This window comes from Chanodichthys erythropterus, chromosome 17 (assembly GCF_024489055.1).
Source record: "Chanodichthys erythropterus isolate Z2021 chromosome 17, ASM2448905v1, whole genome shotgun sequence".
In the NCBI taxonomy this organism is placed as follows: Eukaryota; Metazoa; Chordata; class Actinopteri; order Cypriniformes; family Xenocyprididae; genus Chanodichthys; species Chanodichthys erythropterus.
The window spans coordinates 34,623,846-34,648,845 of record NC_090237.1 but is presented as its reverse complement, the minus strand read 5'-3'; the positions used below and the strand labels follow the sequence as shown (position 1 = coordinate 34,648,845).

Sequence of the window (25,000 nt, the reverse complement as noted above, 5' to 3'; positions counted from 1 at the left end):
TCCAATATTCTTTCGTTAAAGTTCTCTAAATGTTACCTTAAAGGTGCAATATGTAAGATTTTTGCAGTAAAATATCCAAAAACCACTAGGCCAGTGTTATATATCTTGTTCACTTGAGTACTTACAATATCCCAAATGTTTCCAACTATTTGCAAATCGTGAGAAAATTGCAATTTTAACCAAGGCTCCGGGACGCGTGAGGAGTTGCCTGTCAATTGCGTCATACCCGCGTTACCCTCGGTTTCCGGTTTTATTTTGTAGAAACCATGGAAACACCAAAGACACTTTAATATTTACATGTTTTAGTAGGCAAGGGAACAACTGTTTGGTTACATTTATAGACAGAAAATTAATTATTATATTAATTAATTAATTAATTAATTAATTAATTATAGACAGAAAATTATTTTTATGTAGATCAACACGTTTAGTCTTATTGTTTAAATCTAATTTTCTTGATTTTCTGCGAGTACCATGTTTTACCATGCCTCAGAGAAAAACACTATTTTGTGAAGTAGCTAACATAGCATAATCAGATGCAGCTTTATTTTTATTTACAGTAATACAGCACTTTCTTAGTTTCTGCTGTACATATAGTGCTGCACTTTCTTAGTTTAAATTGTAGTTTTTATATAGCTTAAACATACTGTACCAGCAATACTGTAACATCGTCATCACTGTTCATTAAATTCTACAGGGCAGATTTCTCTAGAGAGGGACGCAGGTATGCCGGCTGAATCTGCAGTGATGTTCTGCGCTGCAGCTACGGGTGGTTTTCTTGCTCCTTTGTCCTCTTCTTTCCTCCACACCAGCGCTGTAAGAGATTAAGGCCAGAGTAATTAATCACAGAGGATTATTATGGCTGTTGTGTGGTTTTATTGAGAGGCCCGAGGCTGGAGATGAGGATTCTGCACGGGTTTGGAATCTTTCGGTTTAAGGGTTTGTTTTAAGGAGGGAGACAATGTGAGCCTTGTGTGTCCTTAGAGTATTCTTGTCTGTTATAGATGTGAAATCCCTCTCACGCAGCATTGTGTATGATTGTATATCTTCCCTGTGCTGTATGTGTTCAGGATGTGTATATAGGCCATTCTACACAATTAGTTCAAACTGCAGTTCCACAGTAAAAATATTTTATGATTTACTTAAACCCAAAACATTATTTGAAATATTAAGCTAAATATATGATGTGTAGAGCACTTTTTATTAGGATGTGGCTGTCCCCAGCCCTAAATCTTAAATTTCAACTGAAACAATATGTAGTAATTTTTGTATTTTTTATTAGTGTTGTTTTTTTAATTTAAAATATCTTGATTTGATTTCTGCAAAAGAACAAGATGTAGATTCTGCTGTTGATTTATTTTTTTACATTTGTATTTAAAAATGCTGTCCCACACTTTCATGTCACAACTGAAACGAAACAAAAAAAAAAATATTTTAGTCTGTTTGCTGAACCTGATTTTAGCTGTATTGCTAAATTTTTTACCAGAAACTGAGACGACATACCTGTCCATCATGCCCTTATGATGGGTGGTTAGATCCCGTCATTTTGAAGTATAGTAGATGTGCTCCAAAATCTGAAAATCCATTGTTTATCCAGTATTGCATTTGTACTCGTCTCGTGCTATTCTGGACATAAAAACAACACTGATATTGCACTCGTTGCTCGTGTGATTTAGCTTAACTATATCATATGATGTAAATATGAGGAAAAAAACTCAAACAGGGGCATTTTTTGCCCCATATCTTGAATTTTAGGGACATTCTATAGGCTCTATCATGCAGTGACTTGTTGCCCTGCATCATATTTATCATCAATCAACTGTATGAAATGTCAGATGACCTACGTAGGACTGGGGCGGGGCAACCGTTAAATGCTTTAATAATTTTAACGCGTTATTTTTCACTGAAATTAATCTAATTAACGTGTTAAATCGACAGCCCTATTAATAATAATTAATAACTGCAGTATTCCATAAAAAAAAAAACAGAATTTACCATTTTGATTTCATGATACTTGTACAATTTAAAAGTAGTGTTTTTTTCTTCCAAGTATATATTTAAATGATGGAATCAATTGATACTGAACACTACACACTAAAGAAAGCTGTAAAATGTAAAGAAGCATAATAGGACTCTTTTAAGTTTGTTCTACTGTGTACATTTTCCGATAGTTGATGAGGCTAAGAGTTGATTGGTGTTTCTGGATCAATATTTCATTATTTCACCCTTTCCTTTTTACCTTCTCTCCATCACATTATCATGGTGTGTTTGTGCACCCACCCACACACTTTGCTTACTCCATGATCCATTCAGTTGGTTTCAGAAAGCATTTTTTATGCATCACAGTTATTCCGTTGAATTCAAACTTTGCCCAAACAAACCTGCAACCTCATGTCACACCCTTCAGCACCTCATCTGTCCTGGTTTTGCATGGCATCTGTTAGACACTCCCGGACGGATTTTGCAGGCACACGCTTGAATTCAATATCCTATCTCACATGTCTGCTTAATGTTATTTCGGGAGCCAGTAACCTCCTTCAGTCGGCAGTATTATATCAATGAATTGCTGCTGCGTAAAGAGTGACAGAATGTGGGTGAAGGAGAGTAGGTTCTGTGTGTGGCTCTACTGTAGTGGATAAACCAGATAAAGCTGAAGCGTTTTATTCAATCTAAATAGTGGGCCCCTCTGAGCCCCCGTGTTCGTACAACACACTGCCACTCCATCAATCACTGATAATGGGCCCCGGCCATTTCTCTCTGATGTTTGCGTTATTGCATTCGATTCTAACGAGCCATCGTTGCTAATCAGCCCACTGGATGAAGGAGGCGGATGGATTTGTTTCTGTGTGATCATTTCAATGAAACATAGTCCTGCATGCCTACATGACTCTAGGGGCCTGAAGCTGCAATTACACATATAATCACAATTGAATTTCAGAGGAGGCTCCATTATCCATCCTGCCAGCCAAACTGGAATTAAGTGTAGATGAAGTGAAAGTCTTTAGCTTTCTACTGCAGATAGTGCTGTGTTATCTAATGCTGTGGAGAAGCATCATCAGTTTTAGCTCTTTATACCCCAAGTAATGCACAGACGGGTGACAAAGAAAAATCAGAGGGATCCAGTGGACCTGTTCAAACCAAGAACGATTAGCATAATTTGAAGCTTATTTCCGCCACTGAATAAAAAATAAAAAAGGTGATTGCGACTTTTTATCTCACAATTCAGACTTTTTTTTCTCGCAGTTGCAAGTTTACATCTCGCAATTCTAATTTCTTTCTTAGAATTGTGTGACATAAATTCGCAGTTAAAAGTCCGAATTGTGGGATATAAACTTGCTGTTGCGAGTTATGAAGTCCGAATTGCAAGCTATAAACTCGCAACTGCAAGATATAAACTCAAAATTGCAAGTTATAAAGTCTGAATTGTGAGATATAAAGTCACAATTGCATGTTATAAAGTCAGAATTGTGAGTTTGTATCTCGCACTTCTGACTTTATTTCTCACAATTGCGAGTTTATATCTCGCAATTCTGACTTTTTCCTCTTAATTGTGAGTTATAAAGTCTGAATTCTTACTTAATCTAAAATTATTTATTTATTACCCTGAAAGAGATCTTAAATATTTTCAGCAGTTAAGACCATGAATATATAAATATGTTGTTAAATTGTTGAAATATTAACATAAACTTTTAGGAGATACTTAAGTAAATATTTTGTTCAAGGGGTTCAGCTGACAAAAATGTTGTGGAACCCCTGGCTTAGAGGGAAGGGTTACTGCAAATCAATACAAAGTTGATCTGAGTGATCAATTTTTTTCCTATGATAAAACATTTCTATCTTGATGGAAGTGGTCTCTTTCAGTATAGGATTACAATGCCCCCATCCATAGGGCACAGGGGGTTAGCAAATGGATTGATGAATATGAAAATGATGGGAATCATATAGTATGCTGTGGCCTTCGCCATCATTGGATCTCAACCTAGTTGAACACCTATGGTGAATTTTTGGCCAGTGTGTTAGACAGTGTTCTCCACCACCATCAAAACACCAAAGGAAAGAATATCTTTTGAAGGAATTGTTCCGCTGGGGAGATTTTTAATTATAAAGTTAATTTAATCATAATCATTTAACTATTGTTTTGCATTAATAAGTGTGGTTACTAATAATAGTACAGGCTTGTTTATTGTAAATTTGACGGTAAAACCCTGAGCTTGAATTGAAATGCAGATATGTGTGTGTTTCCCATGAAGTTTTAGTTTTCCTACATCTTTACACTATGTTCCAAATTATTATGCAATTGACATATCAGTAAGATTTCAGTACAATAAACATTCAGATTTTAGTTTTCTAAGAAAATGTTTGTTTGTTTGTTTGTTTATTTATCCATGTCTTTTTAGATAACTGGTATCAATCTCAGACAAAATAATTTGCCAGGTCTATGGAAACCCTACTTAGAGGTTGTTCCACATTATTAAGCAAGTCACAGTTCTCATGCAATATGGAGAGGAAGAAAGATCTTTCTGAAGATGGAAAGCATGAAATGGTGCAATGTGCAAAAGGCAACTGATATTTTGTGAAAAATGAATGGAGATTATCGAATTATCATAAGATTTGTGAGTGATTTAGAGCACAGCAGAACTCGGTCAGATAAAGGCTTATTAATGACAATATTAGTTGTTTTCATGCCTTTTGCACAACATTGCACCATTTCATGCTTTTCATCTTCAAAAAGATCTTTCTTCCTCCCCATATTGCATGGGAACTGTGACTTGCTTAATAAAGTGGAACAACCTCTAAGTAGAGTTTCCATAGATCTGGCAAATTATTTTGTCTGAGATTGATTCCAGTTATCTAAAAAGACATGGATAAATAAACAAACAAACATTTTCTTAGAAAAACTAAAATCTGAATGTTTATTGTACAGAAATCTTACTGATTTGTCTCTTGCATAATAATTTGGAACACAGTGTGTACACTTTTAGGAACACTTTTGGTTTTACAAATCATTACATCAAAAATAACATTAAAATTGGATAATATTTAGAGCTCTGAAGTGCTGGAAAAATTATGAATCACTTGAAAACTTGAAAAGTGCTTGAATTTCACTCTCTAAAAGTTGTACGATGAATAATGTACAAAAACAAAAAAAAAACATTCAACTGTTTCTGCCACAATACCATGGTTACAGTTAGCATTGCTACATTAAGTCCATGGTGAATGTTGGTGATTTGTGGATTGAAAACTTTCAATCCACAAATCGTTCGTTCATGGCACAATGATTCTCCTGGTTTCCACGTCAGTGCTATTTGATCTGATACGGTTTATAACAGAGTTCTGGACCAAATTTTAATGCTTCACCCTAGATCTCATGGCCCGTAAGTACCTGTTCTGAGCTGTGCCGTCAATTATTGCTTCGAGCTGATAAGCAGTCTGCGCAGCTCAAACAAGGAGCGCAGTTTTTTTCACTTTCAATTCGTTTGCTGTTCGATGTTTCTCATATGCAACATAAAAGGCAGCTCTTATTGTGGTGGTGGCACCAGTGCGGCCTCTAACCAAAATTTAGTTGCACCAGCAGGAAAAGAGGTCTCAAAATTTGACCATTTGGTCACAGTCTGGAGCTCCTTTTTCATACGTCACATTACAGAGCAGAGTGCTTTCATGTGACAGTAAGGGCTCTGAGTGATTGTACATGCACTCAAGTGTGTGTGTTTGTGTGCTGTTTACATTCAGTGTATGTCATACTGTACCATTGAAAAGGTCATTTATGTGTAAGGAAAGACACAACGAGAGGGGTGGAGAGACAAATTAATCTTGGAGATGGGTAAAATACACCCATTTCGTGGAGCACAGAGTGTGAAAGAAAAAAAAAAATGTAATATTAACATTCATACTGAGCTTGCTTGTTAAAATGGTTGTGTTGTCAAGCAGTGGTCAAACAATCATATTATCCAGTTGAATTTGGTCTAAACATGGCAAACTGGCAAATTTGCTTTTCATAATGACTTTAATTACCCTCCCTTCTCCTTTTACTTCAAAGTTGAAACTCATAGAAGGTAATGTTATGAGGGACTCAATTTTGCATGACTCCTCTCATCAGCGAGTGAAACAGCAATAAAGGCAAATTGCTCCTGGGAGACATGAACGCTTTAGAATAAATTACGTGCGGGAACAGAGGTGTAATTAATTTACAGGCTGTATTGATAGTCCCCCTTCACTGCTCACTATATGTCTTCATCTCAGCTAACGTCTTCATTATTTGGAGGGCAGGAGAGAAGCAAGTCAACAGACTAAATGAATTGCCATAAGACTTGTACACAAACTGTTTCCACAGCGTAAGGATTTCTCTCAGGCTTTTAATTAGCATGCTGAAAAATTATTTGATAAGTATGTGCTTAAAACTTAAAGATGTGCAGGCAGGGAGAAGTGTACATTTGCAGAGAGACAATAAAGTGTAAAGGTCTTCTTAATTGTATATTAAATGGGCTGTTTATAACTTATAACTACTGTAATATTACAATGTGCTTTTTTTTTTCTTATTTCAGCTAAAACTGATGAAGTACTGAAAGCAAAGGAAAATATTAAAGAAGAAAAGACAAAGGAGGAAGGTGAGCCTGACTTAACCTTAAAATTTAACCTCTAACAAATAGAGGAAAAAAAATCAGGGAAATTATACAGGTAAGAGTTGATTTGTTACCAAGCCTTTAAATCAATACAGTGCATTCATGTGGACACTTTTTTTCATTGTGTAAAGGTGCGGCCATATTACCAATGTTCGTGACCGAAATCCAATCATTTCAATAGGAATCGATGCAGTTATGAATTTCACATGAGAATGAAATATTTCCTCACACAGGTATCGCAATGGGTTCAAGTTGGCAAAAAAAAAGGTTCATTGTCTATTGTCAGTTGTATTGATATATAGTATGACGCACAGCTCACACATAAGTCACTTTCAAATAAAGCCGCTGAAAAATCTGCATGGGGAAATCTTTCACCTTCAAGCAAGCTTTCCAATCACATGGATTCCTACAGAAATAACTGAATTCACCTACAAAAATTTGATGGACAATGGTAAATGTGACCATACCTTAATTAGTGCAAAACTGTTTAACTGACTGTTGTACCAGGCCATATATTTCCCACATAGCTATTTTCTCTTGTCTCTTGCGTCACTCCATGCTCTCTTCCCACATAATAAAATAATGTTAACTGAAATAATTTTCAAACATTTCATCTAATATTAATTATTGGATTGTATTTGATGTTTTTTTCCCCACATTTTGATGAAAATTTGCATCCTACGTGCATCACTTTTAGTAGGAATAGGCCTTATGACCGTCATATTTCTATGGCAGTCTGTTAACATTTGACATACGCTGCTCGTACAGCAATGAAGTAAAACAATGTGGACAGTTTGCATGATATCGGCGTCATTCATTTGTTGATATTAGCAATATCAAAACTTAGTTTTAAAAAAAAACATCAGTATAGCATTTCATCATTTCAGCTCATCTCCTAACTGTCTCGCTTTCATTAAATTCTGCATTGTTCCCTCATGCCATTACTGGATCTAGATTCCAGCGCTGGTAAATTGCACAGTTGTTGCTCCGGGCTACAGTGTGTGGCTCGCAGTCAACTGATTTTCTTAAGCAGAGTTCATGCTGTAATCTCACCCTTTGGAATCAATTGACTTCTCCCCCCTTCCAAAACACTTTCATTTCTCTCTTAAACTCTTCCTGTTTTATGAAGTAACGCATTCTTCCTGCCTAGCGCTGGAAGGCTCTTTACACCACCTCCAACCCTGCATTTGTAATGTACAAAAATAGTCACAATTACGGTCTTTTGAAACTGTCTTTTGCTGCCGACACTCAATCTCTGTCCGCATGATCTGGAAGTGACATAGTGAAAGCAGAGCAGGTTTTGGTCTGGCCTTAATCTCCCATTGCTCATCTGGCTGCCATTCTTCAAGATGAACAGGGTTGGCTCACACATCCCTCAGGGGCTCGCAAACTTCACCTCCACAACAACAATCCAGCTGAACTGTGGAAATGAACAAAATACGAAGAGGAAAACACAGCTTCCATATTGCCCTCCCTGTATATACTGCTGGATAGCTGAGATTTGTGAGTGCAGATAATATAATATATATATATTAATAATAATATAATATAATATAATATAATATATATATATATACACTCATACTCATGCTAATCATTTTATAGGGAATTTCACACAACATATCTAATTCCTAATGAAGCCTATCTGCTTTTTAAAATCAAATCATAAAATGTTTCTACATGAAAAACTCTTAAAAATCTAGGTTTGTTATTGTCTTCGATGGTTCAGTTAAGAACCTTTAACATCAATGGAACATTTTCATTCCACAAATGTTTCTTTATAGTGGAATAAGGTTCTTTAGAATATCAAAATGATCTTCACACTTAGAAAAAAATGGTTCTTTTAAGAACTGTTTACAGGAATGTTCTTTAGGGAACCCAAAATAGTTCTTCTATGGCATGATATAATTGGCGTAAGTTTTTCTCTATTTCCCTGTGTGGTTCATGCAGATTTTTTTTTTTTTTTTTTTTTTTTTTTTTTTTTTTTTCACATATTAAAATCAGTGTTGAATCCCTTAAAATCCATCACTGCTTAGCACTTCAGTCTATAACTGTTTTCTCTGACACAGACCTGCATTCTGTCTGTATCCATGCAGATCATATATTTTAATGAGCTGTATAGCGTTTAACCCGTATCATTAGAGCAGCTTGCTCTTTCACCATGGAAAAGGGAAAGACTTTTTCTTAATTATGCTGTGTCATGCGGGTCATCTTTGCAGGTGTGTTCCTCTGTGCGTGTGACTGTATTGGAGAATGATACTACTATTAAACATTTAGATGAAATTTAACACCCCTACACACACAGAGAGAGAGACTGCCCCCTGTATCCATTCATTTCTAATCTCACTATAACAAGCTTTGTTGTCATTCACAAGAGGTGTCTGTCATAGTGCTGAACAAGCCTGTGTGTGCACATGAAAGAAAATCAGACAGTCAATAGGATAGAGGACAATCAATGACCAAGACCAAGAGGTATATGTGTGTGTGTGTGTATATATATATATATATATATATATATATATATATATATATATATATATATATATATATATATATATATATATATATATATATATATATATATATATATATATATATATATATATATATATATATATATATATATATATATATATATATATATATATAATCCTCCACTCTAAACTTAATTGGAGGCTTGATATAATATGGATTGTCTGGTTAATGTTGTATAGAAATTAAAAATATTGTGTAATAATCCCTTTTTTAAATCAAAGTATAATGGAATTATTTGTTACTAATAGTGTTAATATATTAATATTGCATTAATGTTGCATTAATACTGAAATATTACACGAAAAAAATCATCAGAGCAATATTATTTCATAGTATTTCAAATGTTGCTCTTGATTTAAAATTCAAATTACAACTTGCAGCATAGTTACTGTCTCAAGCAAACCCATCAAATGGTTTGTTGTCTAAGATATAGGTGGGTAAATAGAGAGTAAGGTAATCTCTTTGGAAATCAAATGATTTGACCTGTGAGCTCAACAATAGTAACTCCTGCAAGACTGTTGTTAAATATTTAGCGCTCTCCTGTCATGAATACAAATGCTGTGTAAATGAGGGTCTACAAGCAGTTGACCCTGGGACTAGAGCCTGCTGAGTGGGGGCTCACACTGGCCTAAATGATTTAATTGTCGTGACCAACTGGTATTTAAAGGATAAGCTTTGAAATACGCCACCTGGTAAACGACACACTTCTCTGTATCTTAGAGCTTTTCTAGATGACTTTTGAGAAGGACTTGAATTTGTCTTTGAGGAAAAAACTTCTAGGCATGAAACCACATGGTATTTCTATTATTACGCAGTTTGCTTCTGTCATCCTGAACTGTCACTTTATTCTGTGTTTCACAAGTTATACTGTAATATACTTAAGTGCCTTTCAAAGGTTTGGAAATGCTCTAGGTTTTCTTGATCAATTCAGTAAAGTAACTTGAATTATCAATAATGATTTTCCTTTTGATTACGCAATAATGACAATATATACATGTTTGCAGCCCTTCTCATGCCAGATCACTGGATCAAATTTGGATCACTGGATCAAAGCTGGTTTTAGCTGGTTAAATCTCTCAGCTGTTTAGATGATTTATCCCAGCAAGACCAATTTGTTGAAGAATTGTTGATACTTGTATGGTTGCAGCTTGCATCATGCAAGAATTTACAGCTTAAAATGTGTACTGCATAATGTAGCCTATTAGAATCCAGTTAGAATGCCTCCAAAATTCAATATATGGAGGCAAAAATGCCCTTGTATGGGTTTTTGTCTAAAATTGTTGTATGCTATAGCTAAGCATTATCTCATCCCAAATATCAGATGTAATTTTATAAAGTTCAATAAACAAGTAGTTGATATTTCAAGTTGTGTTTTAGGCACAACATTTTTGCTCTATTTTCACAAAATCTGAACAAATCCACAGCAGAATGGTTGTTTAACCATGTCTCGCTGATGAATGAATCCACATTTCCGAATGAATCGGAATGATCAGCTTCATTCCTAAATGAATCAACCATTTGAACAAATAGGTTAAATGAAAGATTCAATGACTCGTTTATTAAAACAGTGACTTACTGTAACCTACAAGTGAAATTAGAATAAACCGATGGTGTGAGGACCCTATTGTAATTGCTCAGTCAATTATTATTCTTCTCCATTACGTGTGGCAAAATGGCTCAATAGCGCCACCTACAAAATTTCAATTAAGCGACCTTCGCGCTACTTTTCATGTACAAGTATGAAATGGGTAGAAACATGTAACAGTCCAATACCAAGAGATCCCTGGGTGCAAAATCTGAAAACCCAACGGCAAGTGAGATATTTTGAATTTTCTCTGCAAAATTTTTCCAGTTTTTGCTATTTCCAGACATGAACAAACTCCTCCTAGAGATTTTATCAGATAAACATCATATTTGGTCAGTCTAATCTAAAGGCCTTTGTAATGTTATTGTGAAGATCTTGAGTTTTCACTGAAGGGCGTGTTCGGGGCGGCCTGACAAATTTTGATGTTGCGCCATTAAACAGGAAGTTGTTGTAACTCGGGCATACAATGTCCGATCTGCCCCAGACTTCACGTTTTATCAGAGTCCTGGCCTGAAGACATCTACATGGCAATATTCAGTTACAGTCATAGCATCAACTGTGGGCAAAAGGAAATGACAAATTTTACACTGTGATTAACTTGTCATATAGTTTTTACCAGATCATCATGTTTGGTCAGTCTAATCCTAAGACCTTAGCGATGTTAAATTGCCAAGATCTTGAGTTTTCGTTGAAGGGCGTGTCCGTGGCTACTGACAAAGTCTGATGTTTCACCATGAAAGAGGAAGCTGTTGTAACTCAGGCATATAATGTCCGATCTGCCCCAAACTTCATATGTGTGATAAGAGTCCTGGCCTAAAGACATCTATATGCCAATATTCAGTTAGTCATAGCGCCACCTGCTGACAACAGGAAATGGCATGCTTTGCACTGTAATTCACTCCCAGAAACACATTTAAATATGCCATGAAGTACCAAACATGCTAGAAACATATTAAATCATGCAACACTAGGCTAAGTGCTAATGTATGTGATTAACGCAACAAAACAGGAAGTTGTTGTAACTCAGGCGTACAATGTCCGATCTGTTCCAAACTTCACGTTTGATAATAGTCCTGGCCTGAAGACAGCTACATGGCAATATTCAGTTACAGTCAAAATGCCACCTGTTGGCAACAGGAATTTTGGCACTTTGAAATGATTCTGCCATAATTCTCCTGTATTTACTCGCTTACATGCATGTCACCCACTGTTCACTGTTTTCCTAAGGTCAACGGGTGATGGTGAGCCCAGGAGCGGGGGCCCTTTCATCGCTGCTTGCAGCTTTAATTACATTTTTATTTTGAAAAAGCTAGTATTTCACATGGACAGCAACCCTCGTTAGGCAGCTAACCTGCTATCGCTCCCCGGGCGCCAAAGCAAAATGGTAAATGCCTGCCCACTGCTCCAGATGTGTGGCCACAGTTTGCGGGGTGTGTGTGTGTGTTGTGTTCACTACTCATTACTCCTAAAGTCTGTACACTAACTTGGATGGGTTAAATGCAGTGGACAAATTCCAAATATGGGTTACCATACCTGGCCTTTACATGTCACTTTCACTTTGTTCTGCAGAGAGTCTGCAGTCAGAAAGGAAAGAGACCATTTCAAAACCAGATCAGATCCACAGCAGCAGATGATATGTGCTCATATGACATATGAACATTTTTTTTATACAGTCAGTAGGTATTGAAGTTGCTTAATAGATTTAGCTCTGATATGGTGATCACCAATAACCATGGGGATTTCTCAAACCATTATATTAATCTGCGCACAACTAGGATAAAAGAACTACTCTGTAACTGACATGACCTCTGATGGTGAGAGGCTAAAGTTTAATATTGTATTTACAAAATATGTTTTCATAGTTTTGTTGTGCCTTATAAATGTGAAATCATCAAAAATATTATAAGGATTTATGCCGTGTAAAAATAAGTTGTTGAGAAAACCTAGCATGTTGTGTTTCAATGTGTTAATCAAACTGAAAAGGAGTTACTTCTATACAAAGTTGTACATACTCATTGAAATAGAAGAAACCTCACAGAAAATAACACCAATCACTATAGTGGTGACTAGATACATAACACAACTTTTGCAAGAAAATACAATCAAAAACACTAAATAGAGCTTTCTGAAAAACAAATATTTTTGCCATAATCCCCATGCTTTGACCTAAAACACAGATTATTCAAACTGAGTTTATCTTATTATCAAAATGCAGGTAAATGCAGATTATTTTTAAGTATTATTACAAAAATGTGGTAAACAGCCTGCTTTGAGAAACAAGACTGTGTTACTAGACCCAGCTAATGGTTTAAAAAAAAGTGCATATTTTTGACATCATCTCACAGGTGAAAATCATCATTGTAAGCTTTATGTAACTGTAATATTTAAAGTAAAATGTGTTTGCATATCTTTCTCTCATTCAAAGCAACCATTTTCTGTACTCCAGTGATTAGTTATGCCTGGCTTATAAGCAGTGAATCAGTATTGTGGACCCAAGGGAAATAAAATTGGCAGAAAATCAGAGTGAGAAGATTTAATTATCACGCAGAGACCTTTACTGTCGCCCGGTCCACTGAACCCAAAAAACCTAATCCGCCTGGACATCAGCCTCCTTCTCATAATTTGTTTCCCATGCTATGATATGCCAAGCAATTACTGTTTTATTGATTTTTATCACTGCAAATTTTAAAGTTTTTTTTTTTTGTTTTTTTTTCCGAAAAGCCATGGTGGTTGATCCCTTCCCTCTTCTGTGTTTTCCCATGTGAGTTCAACGTAAAGAAGAAGAAAAAAGTGCTTTGTGAAATCCTTCATTCACCTGTATTGACTCTGAATATTTAGACATGTTATTGACCAGTGTCTACAGTTGGACCATTTCTCCAAACGCATATGGAGCTACCCATCCAACTGTTCTCAAGTGAAGCTTTTCCTGTGCATGATTTAATTAATAGATGATTGACATCCATTCCTCTCCTCTGGTGTTGTCCTATTGGTGTTGGTGTTGTCCTAGCCAAGAATTGCACTGGACATTTAAAGTTTTTTTTTTTATTATTATTATATTTTATATATATACTATAAATATGAACATTTTGGGGTTTTTTTTATGCTTCTCTAAACCCCATCTTGTTAATAACATTACTGACCAATCCTGCTGTACATTAGCAACATCATTCTCAAATGAACATGTATAGCATCATTTAGAACACCTACATTTATGTTGAAATTAATGTTAATTAAGTACATATTGCTATATCCTTGTGAACTGTGTGGCCGTCATATAGCACAACAGCACTTCTGGCAACCCAAGTTTAAATCCCAACTAAAATAAAATTAAATAAATGGATAAATAAAAATAAATAAATAACATGAATTCACACAAGTTAATAATCAGGAACAATTCTGTTCAGTATTAAATTACATTATTGCTTCATTTACATCCAAACCATGTACAAATAATAATACTTCCGGTTTTATCACTTTTTTACTGCGAAACTATTGACCTACTGAATATGAGCAGTAACCATAGACTGTAAAAAAAAATATGGACATGGTGTCCGTGACGTCACCCATAAAGTTCTGAACAGCAGTTTTGACGCGTAAATGAGGCCGCGGCCATCGTCTCCGCACGTCACTCCCGGATAACTGAAAATGGGCAAATGGGCGGGGAGGTGGTTTGAGCTGATGTGATTGGTTGCTGAAACCACACCCGCCTAGCTCGACATGACCATGCTAGCAGGCAAAGGAGCTATCTATCTAGATACTATCTAAATTATTAATAAAGATAAGTTTTATCATCAGAAAGTTCTAAAGGTTTACTGTCAATCTACAGTGTTTTTTTTTTTTAAAGATATAGATGCTCCAACACCAGTAATTTGTGTTGGGTGTGCAAATAACAACATGGAAAATTAAAATGGGACTTCATACCTTTATAATAGAGATCGCGAGATGAATCCAATCTGTGGCACTTGGGTAAAATATAAATGTCCATTGCAAAACAAAAACAGTACTTTTTGTCCATGAAATATTGATATTTTATCCATTGTTTGCATAACATTTCTTCTTAATGATCTGCTCTCTGTCATCGTTCTTCAAGAAATAATGCAATCTGAGCAGCATTTATGTTGTAAAACTGTATACGATCGTATCTAACAAACAAATGGGCCCGTGTCCAAAGTATATTTTTTCAAAATAGTGCAGCAGTTTTAGTTATAATATCCAAGCAGTGCTGTCAGATTTTGATATCCTCCCGCCATTGTCATTGTAGTAAATCTCACAAACAAAACTTTCAGCCAATGTCACGATCCAACAACGTATTCTGTTTATCTTCCGCATGCGATCACATCTACACAGACACACATCAGTCTCGAATATTATGCAGCAAGCCATATTTTATAATTGTATAAAATAATCGAGCACAAATACGGCTAAGATGCTAAATTCAGCGGCTGGAATTAACTGAGGTAAAGTGACAGCTCACAGACAGCAGCGGCATCTACCTGTCACTCAAGTGACCACGCCCTTAATTATGCAGAAATTAAAGGCTTAATATAATTGAAAAGAATGAGTTAGAAAAAAATTCACCCCCCTCAGAGTTGTCATGAAGGGAACTTAGCAGTATAGATCAAAACCACAATTTGAACCAACTTGTAAACATGTTTTTTTCTGCTGTAAACTTGGCCAATTTAACATGGAACTCAATGAGATTCTGCTCTCTTTTGGAGCCTGTCCTTAGCGGCCAGTTGATGAATCGCAGTTTAAGTCACTTCCGTGTTGCCTTCACGAGAGACTGGGGGAGGTTGCCGCTTGGTAGTAACCAAGGGAAGTGTAGCTAAACAAAGAATTAATCAGCTTAATTTTAGAGTTGCGGTACACTACATGGTTACACAGTTTGAAATGTGAAATCCTCTCTGCTCATAGAGAATTCGTAGCTCTATTAACAGCTGTTTGTGTGCTTGTGTTATACATGCTCTCTTGGGAAGCTGGCTTTTTTAGGGTGTCAGGACAGAGTCGTTATCACACAATACTGCGTGAGGGTGGCCCAGCCAAACCCCCACACACATACAATGTGGCAGCCATGTTGCCTCTCAGAGCGATTTTATTAAGCAGTGTTCATGAAGAAACTCTTAGATTGTCATTATGCTGATATGTGAGAAGGTGTGTTTGAGTGTGTAATGTGAGAAAGTGTGTATGTGTTTATGTTGTGGGAAAGAGAGGAAATCCTCAGGGTAGAGTGTTGAGAGTTGCATGTGTGTGGTTGGGTCATTTGCACCTCATCAAGTCAGGACTGGTGGTCTCAGACACACACCAGGAACAGTGCCTCACTGATTGGGTGCCTAATGGGTCAATCTGTGGTCAATCAAGCCACCAATTGTGAGAGGTCCATGAATCAATGTGACCTGTCCTTTACACATTTTGGAACTCTATGATATGCTCTTATTGTTATACAGCATGTGTGTTGTTTTCTGTGGGACAGTAGTTTATGTATAGCTTAATGTTGACTTACTGAGTCATTGAAGTAGACTAAACGTACGTTGACTTGTCTGTTTACAAATGTAAACACTATTGATTTAAATTTTCATAATGACAGTTAAGAGTCATAAGGATGCATAATATATTGTAGGGCTGTGAAATATTAATTTGTCTGTTTTTTTGTTTAGTTTTTTCAATTTGTGAAGTAGCTATTCTAATATTTCCCCCACATCCTTTAGCTAGCGTTACAGTATTTGATCATGCTATCTGTGATCCACTTACCAGTTCTGCAAAGTGAGAGTGAGCAGCCGACTGGGGATGGTCCGCCATGGTTCAACCCCACGTCCTCCTTTTGTGGGGCCGAGGCACGACATGCAAGACCCACATGTAGGATGCGTTGCAAGCTCTTTCTTGCTACCTGTTTTTAATCCTGTCAATAATGCTTGTCTCAGTGATTAAGTGCGGACACAAGTCTAAAAAGTCTAAATACTTACAATACAGACATACCAAAATTTTTATCTAGTAATTTTATTACTTTTGTAAAAAAAAAAAAAAAAGAGAGAGAGAGAGAGAAAAAAAGTGTGAAATAAACTTTAAAATGCGTAAAAACTGAACTGACAGTTTCTTTCAATCACAGAGAGCTGACAGAGAATTGACCAATGGCACTTGGTACACGCATTGATACAGTGCATTTTTTGGTGCTTTTCCACTGCATGGGACGGCTCGGTATGGAACGGTTCGTCTTGCATAAATAGTACCACCTCGGAGGTGGAGGTTCCTTGCATGCCGTACCTCTACTAAATGTGACGTGTAAACACTGCAGATCACTGACTGGTCAGAGAGAATCGTCACTACCAGTGTCATTGGATTGGAGACACCAAACCTGCTACATTTCAATAGTCAGTAACAGCCACCGCATTATCATTTGTTTGCAAAACGACTTGCTTTAAACGACTGTCGCACGCAACTTGAAAAAGAAATGGCTTTATCGTGGTCAGTAGATGAGGTGCAGAATCTTTGGTAGATGGGAAGCAGATCCATGACAGTAGAGGCGGTACTAACTGCAATGGAAAAGCAAACCGAAAGTAGAGCAATCTGAGCCGTGTCGTGCCGTGCCACGCAGTGCAAAAACAAGTGTGCTGCACACATCCTGAAAAGTGAAGCCAAAACATTTTCACCCCCTGGTGGCTGGCTGCAGTATAGGTCATAAACCCCATCTTCTACATATAATCCAATAATACACGAGCCATACTAAAAAGTCCAATTACACTAATACACAAAACGTTTTTACGAAGGTTTCTGTCATTTTAGGAAGTTCTCATCACTGATGTGTGTTCAAGTGTCGTTTTTTCAGTAAGTTTGGTTTTAGTTAGTTATTTGATGCTATAAAAATGGGGTGTGAAGTCTGTGTCAAACAGGACGAGGCTGAGGGCCGTGAGAAGGGCGTATCTCATGGAGGAGCTCGGAAGCATAAAAAGAGGAGCGATGACAATGAAGGACGAGATAGGACCAGCCTTGGCTATTTGTTATGTTTTGCTTATGTGTGCGGCAGTCGTCGGTTAGGGGCTGCCACATTTACTTCCGTTTTGTGTTGGTTTATTTTATAATTAAAGTTGTTGAACATTCAGGGTTCCCTCCTCTTCCTTCTCTTAACAACATATCGAGTTACAATGTCATGATTGACAGCTGTGCTTGCGAGTATGTGCAGGACATTGATATAGGATCACTACTGCGCAGACTCGGGTTCTGAATGTCATAATCAGCAATGACAATATCAGGGATATTTTGGCTTCATTTTTCTAGTGGAAAGAAGTGGAGTCAAGCCTTCCATCGTTTTTTACAGTCTGTGGTATTGACAGAGAAAGATACATCACCAAACACACTATATAAAAGGCACAGCTACATGTAACATTTATTATTATGAATTTACGTTGTTTTAAGTTTGCTTAAAGCTGCATTCCGTAAGTTTTGCCTCTTTGTCGCCATCTCTGTTTGAAACCTGCTATTGCAGTTATATGCAGAATTATTATCGTTACGTGCATTGTGCATCAGCACGGCTCCTCAGCACCGATGAATCTAATATTTGATGTCAGTCACCACATCGGTGTGGATACTGTACTTCAGAAACACAGATTCTACGTCTTGAAAGTATGATCAAAATAAGAATTTTCACTGGAAAATGTCATCTGAACAAGTAATTAACATGTCTACCACTTTTGTTCTGACCAACTGAGGAAAAAAGCATTAAGCCTACAATAAATCGCACTGCCAAAGGTGATTAAATCTAACAATCGCTTAGCTCGGATCATGCCAACTGCGCAAATTGTTATTACTGTTATACTTTTTTTCCAAATTGTTAATGTTAACAACATCAGCATTGCGTGACTAAGTGTATTTAGTGTGCATTAGCATTACCTGTAGATTTCAATTTCTGTAGCCACTCTGTAATCTGAAGTCTTTTGCTTTTGACTATGGGTGAATCTCCAGTTGTCACTGATGATTGTCATTTGGATCTTTCTGGATTACAATCTGCCATCAAAATGATAAGTTTAATTATTTCAGCTGCTGTGAGAAAAGGCTGTAAATGATCTGCCACCTGCAGCATTCTCACATGATATAGCGTAGCTACTAGCTGGGCCTCCTTCCTTTCTGTTTACAGACGTGACGTAATGACACAAAGACGAATGGCTACATGCTTGAATTTCCCATGGAAACCCACCAGTACCACTCTTATTATAAAACATTACAAGCTTACCGAGCTTACTGAGCTAAGGTAAGGAGATAGTTTTGAACACTGGCTGGTTATGTACTTGCTCAAAAATTGATTTTGGATCTTTTTTTAGCCAATTTTTTTTTTTTAAATTGAGTTAAAGGTTTAGTTCACTTCAGAATTAAAATTTCCTGATAATTTACTCACCCACTTGTCATCCAAGATGTTTATGTCTTTTGTCTATGTTCTTTATTCAGTTGAAAAGAAGGCTTTTGGGGAAAACATTACAGGATTTTACTCCATATAGTGGACTTCACCAGGGTACAACAGGTTGAAGGTCCAAATTGCAGTTCTACACGATCCCAGAGGAGGAATAATCCAGTAATCTAGTGAAACGATGTCATTTTCTGAAAAGCTAAAAAAAAATATATACTTTTTAAACCACGAATGCTTATCTTGCACTGCTCTGCATTGCGCCACGCATTACGTAATAACGTTAGAAAGGTCACGCATGACTTGGGTGGAAGTACCGAGCAAGTGTTTACAAAGCGAATGTGCAAAGACTAAGCCAAATGCCCTTTACAAAAAAAAAAAGGTAATGTTGGGTGCGATAAATTACAGTAATTATTTTTTAATCGATCGACTGCCTTAGTATTAACAGAAGCATCAACAGTTGCTGTATGTTTTGTTATATTCAACTCTCAGAAACAATGAAATCAGACTTTCTTATTTTCTTTCAGTAAAGCAGAGTGCAATGTTTTAAAATACTCGTTGGTTATTTGCCCAAGACAGAGGTCACTGGGGCACTGTTCTTAATTAGCCAAATGAGTCAGCCCGCATTGTGTCAGTGACCTTCTCTGCAGTCAATTACGTGAAAACGACCCTGTGATTTTCAGGGTGAGTTACACTACAGCTCTGTGAAATAATGCTGATCATAAATATCTGTGAATCTGATTTGTTTGTCTTGCAGATAAGAATAAATGAGTTGCAGTATAGCGTAAAGCTTCGGTCTCATGAATGGAGAGGCTCTTAGTCTGCAAATCTTGCTGTTTTATGTCTGATGACATCATTTGTGTTTTAAAGGCTAACTCCAATTACGTAATTAGCCGGTTGGGTGTTTCCTTAATTATAGAGATGTTTGTGACAGAGCTGCTGACCAGCAAAACCTCAGAATGCTGCACTTTTTTTTCCTTCCCAGATTCCTTCATTCTCTTTTATCTTGTTGTTCATGTTAAAGTGACATTTGTTTGGCTGTGTCTCACACACACACACACACACACACAAAGTAAACAGACTTTGCTTTCTCATTATGGATCTTATGTGTTATGGGTCAGGTTTGACATTATGAGATAATAACGGGAAGCACATAGATGATGTTTTTCATTGTGCATTTGTATTTGCATTGACGTGAACTGTAAATTATTTATACCAAAGTATGATTTTGTTATAAATCATGGATACATCTGTTTTAGCAGTAACTAATGTTAATGTATGCCATTTCATTGCCATTAGACAAGAACATCCATCTGTGTATGTTTACATATGCAGTTATGATCGAGCTACAGCAGGTTTTTGCGTATTCGTTCTAGAGTCTCCATCTCTCTGTCTGAGTATTCCAATATTTAATACAGACTGGTTTGATACCTTGCTTGTGTTGCATTCACTGCACATCAACACTGTTTTTTAGAGCATGCGCATAGTTAAAGAGTAGTTTTGAAGAAAAATAATGCTACCAGTTTATTTTGAATAAAGCCTAAATAATTAATAACTTTGATTTGCTGTCGAAAAAATATGTACATTGGTGTGATACGCACATGGGACCAGTTTGGTAATTGCCTCCGGATGGTTCAAAATTGCCATAACGCCGGTTTGGACAGCGGCGGGCTGGGACCTGGAGACAGAAGGCTGCATCAGTGTTGCCAACTTAGTGACTTTTCAGGCCCCTTTTGCGACTTTTTTTTCTAAGAAAGCACGTTGTGACGGATATAGCGACTTGTTAACCTGATCTAGCTTCCGAGACCCCCCGGTAGTACCGCACGAGCATGAGATCTTGCTTTCCTGCTGCAGGTGCACCTTTCTGGTTCAGCAGCACATTCAGTTGAGGCTGTGCCCTCTGTCAGAGAACAAATAAAATAGATACTATTGATTGTAACCTGAGTAATAATTTTACGTGTACATATAGCCAAAATCACAGCAAATGTCTTTATCTTATGTGTATGGTGATTTATTTTGTCAGACAACATCTCGATTATAAATCAGGATTTTAGTGCTGGTGTAAGATGTCAGGGCTCGACACTAACTCTTGTCCATTAGTCTGGGATAAGAGAATTTTACTTGCCCGGCCAGACAAGGACCTGATTAAAACGTCAATACCAAAAAAAAAAAACAACAACTTGGGAATCACCAAAACGTGAGAATGACTGACTTTACTACATTCAGTGTAAGTGGCGATCGATAGTGGATAATAATAAGCTGTATAATGTACTGATGATAACAAGGTTGAGCTGATGAGGCTTGCGCAGCATCTCGAGGAGAAATGGAAACATGAGCGAAGCACACACAAAAAGAAACTCGGTTAAACATACTGCGGTAAATATTCAAAATATTGATACTGGTAAGCAAAATCACACGACCAAGAATGCTGTTTTCCTAAATAGGCTACCATCACAATTAAAAATGTGACACTGATTTCATACAACAGTTGAATTAACAAGAGGTTAATATTAAGTCACTTAAATTTTAAAAGGAACATTGACTTTTTTTGTTCTATTTTAGCAGCAAAAATAGTTTCAAACAAAGATCACAGCAGTACCATAATGCAACACTCAGTCTTGTTTTCATTATTGAATGATTCAGCGTTTTGAACGAGTCGGTTGAGTCAAAGATTAAATGACCCATTCATAAACAGTTGCCTCATTCTTAAATGAATCATCCATTGGAATGAATCGTTTGAATGAATGACTCAATGACTCACTCATTAAGACAGTTACTTGCTGCCACCTACTGGTGGTTTAGTTTCATTTTTAAAAGGATAATTTCCCCACCCAACATTTCTTATTTATATTTTCAAAGAAAAATATTTAACACAATCATATAACATTATTTAATGCTATCTATCACAAGTATGCAGATTTACATAAGTGTGTCAAAGCTGGAATATTCTGAAAGGATATTGCTTCAGAAGAAATTTATATTTACAAAAAAAAAAAAATTTCCGGACAAGCAACTGCTTTACTTGTACAAGTGAATGACCGATTTACGCAGTCACCTTTTCATATTGTCTGACAAGAAAAACGGAAAAATATATAGATGAAACAATTTTATTGGGAGTTTGGCTTTATTAATATTTATTATTTGAGCATATTATTGTAGTAGCAGAGAAGCAAACAAATGTTGGGCTGACACTTGGCAGAATGCGGATACAACAGTGACATGATGAATATTCTAATTGCCGTATGTCGTCATCTATCGACATTTAGCGATATATATATATATATATATATATATATATATATATATATATATATATATATATATATATATATAATATATATATATATAAGATTTAAATTAGATTTGATGAAACCTGTAGAAACCCTGTACGTGTTACTGCCAACTGTTGTTCAGCTATTATTAAGTTCTGCTACTAGTTTTAGTAATACCTTCTGTTGAGAACATTAGTTAACACTTTCTAGAACACCCTGTTAACTGTCACCCCCACTTTTTGTTTTAGACAAGAAAATGCACTATCCAAACTTAAATGGTTGTAATTCAAGAATTCTTTGGAGTATAGACATAAGGCTGGTCTTGTTTTAAAGATGAAATTTGGCAGATTATTGTAAAAGTGAAATAACTTATGTAAGTGAAACAGAAAAAAAGTTATAGAAGTTTGTTTATGAAAATATAAAATGTTAAAATATAATATTTTATATTTTATATAAAATATATATTTTACAAAACAAGTTTTACTCTAAATCTGCAAGGAAATCAAAGCCAAAAATCTGAACAAGTTGTGTTCCAAATTTCAGGTTGATATCTCAAAAAATGAGCTTTCAGTAAGATTTTGTTTGGGCGCAGTACCACACTTTTTCACTAGATGACAATCAAGCTCCATTACTGACCATATAAAGGCGCCTCCATTTCCATATATGGTTTGAGTGATCTGAACCATATATTTACATTATTTTCATACAATTTATGAAGTAGACATCCTATATAGAAGTAGTATGGGAAGCTTTGCAGAATTTGATATGAATTTAGCCTCTAATAAACATAAAAATAACATGCATGTGGGTTATAGATCACCGCCACAATCATAAATGTATTTTTTTTTTTCTATTAAAAACATTTTTAGACCTTTTTTTCTCAAAAAATTGAATGGATGTTATCTTTTGGCATGAAAACAAACATGTTTCAACCAATCTTTAATGATTTTTCATGTTCATCGCTATTTCAAAATAAAGGTCTGAACATGCCTTATGAGTATGAAAATATGCTTGTTGCAAATTGATAAATTACTGCTCCTCTGTAATTTATTTTGAAAATCAGTCTCCAAATATGTAAACTAGAGATTCTAAGCTTTCAAATGATATATAGTTTGTCAAAATTAGTTTAGGTTTAGTATAGAATATTACTGTTTTAAATATGTAATGGCTGTGGGCCGACCGGTGGGCCCATGACAGTTAACAGGTTAAAGGAACACTCCACTTTTTTTGAAAATAGGGTAATTTTCCAACTCCCCTAGAGTAAAACAGTTGAGTTTTACCGTTTTCCAATCCATTCAGCCGATCTCCGGTTCTGGCGGTACCACTTTTAGCATAGCTTAGCATAGTTCATTGAATCTGATTTGACCGTTAGCATTGCGCTTAAAAATGACCAAAGAGTTTTGATATTTTTCCTATTTAAAACTTGACTCTTCTGTAGTTAAATCGTGTACTAAGACCGACGGAAAATAAAAAGTTGTGATTTTTTTTAGGCTGATATGGCTAGGAACATTACTCTCATTCAGGCGTAATAATCAAGGAACTTTGCTGCCGTATCATGGCTGCAGCAGTGCAATGATATTACGCAGCGCCTGTGAGCCCCTGCTTGCACAGGGAACGTGCCTTGCAACCATGGAGACGTTTGTGAGAGACGCTGCGTAATATCATTGCGCCTGCTTTACCCATGATACGGCAGCAAAGTTCCTTGATTATTACGCCTGAATGAGAGTATAGTTCCTAGCCATATCAGCCTAGAAAATCGCAACTTTTCATTTTCCGCTGGTCTTAGTACACGATTTAACTACAGAAGAGTCAAGTTTTAAATAGGAAAAATATCAAAACTCTTTAGCCATTTTTAAACGCAATGCTAACGGTCTAATCAGAGTCAATGAACTATGCTAAGCTATGCTAAAAGTTGTACCGCCAGAACCGGAGATCGGCTGAATGGATTCGAAAACGTTAAAACTCAACTGTTTAACTCTAGGGGAGTTGGAAAATGAGCCTATTTTCAAAAAAAGTGGAGTGTTCCTTTAACATTCAACACTGTTGAATGCAACCGAAAACCCAGCCCACTCACAGATCATCATTTTAAGTTTAGTTAGGGTTAAATTAGGGTTTGATTTGTGTGTGATTGAATGTGATGATATCTGAGTGGGTATCACCAGTTTCACCTATTTAAGGAGATTTGTGGATCACTTGCAAGCATGAGAGGCCTGCTTTATCACAGTCATTGCAATGATGGAAACATAATAGGCAAGTCAACAGAATAATGTCCTAATCATATGTGCTTTTACCTCTATTATGCCATTCATGCACCATTTAGAGATAATAAAATTGCTTTAAACACTATTTAATCACATATTGATCATATATTCTTTTTTTTGGGGGGGGGGGGTTATTTCACAGCTTCCTCACGTATCCATGTAACACTTGCGCTATGAATGGATAATTACATGCTACAAAATGTCACACTGATCCACAGATATTACAGTATAGTAATGCAGTTTCAGGAATTGCTAAATTATTTGATGAGTAACGGGGATTAACTTTAAATTAGGCATTAAGCATCAAATTGTCTTGAATGAAAGTTGTAATTCCTGCT

At 36.2% G+C, this 25,000-nt stretch overlaps 1 protein-coding gene across 2 annotated transcripts in view; it reads left to right on the top strand.

Annotated features, from left to right (window-relative positions):
* rsrc1 (arginine/serine-rich coiled-coil 1) overlaps window positions 1-25,000 on the top strand; it is a 163,322-nt gene that overhangs the window by 123,703 nt on the left and 14,619 nt on the right. For both annotated transcript variants that reach the window (XM_067365372.1, XM_067365371.1), the window contains one exon: window positions 6,543-6,605. In XM_067365372.1, coding sequence (XP_067221473.1) covers window positions 6,543-6,605 — 63 coding nt within the window. The remainder of the gene's footprint in view (window positions 1-6,542; window positions 6,606-25,000) is intronic.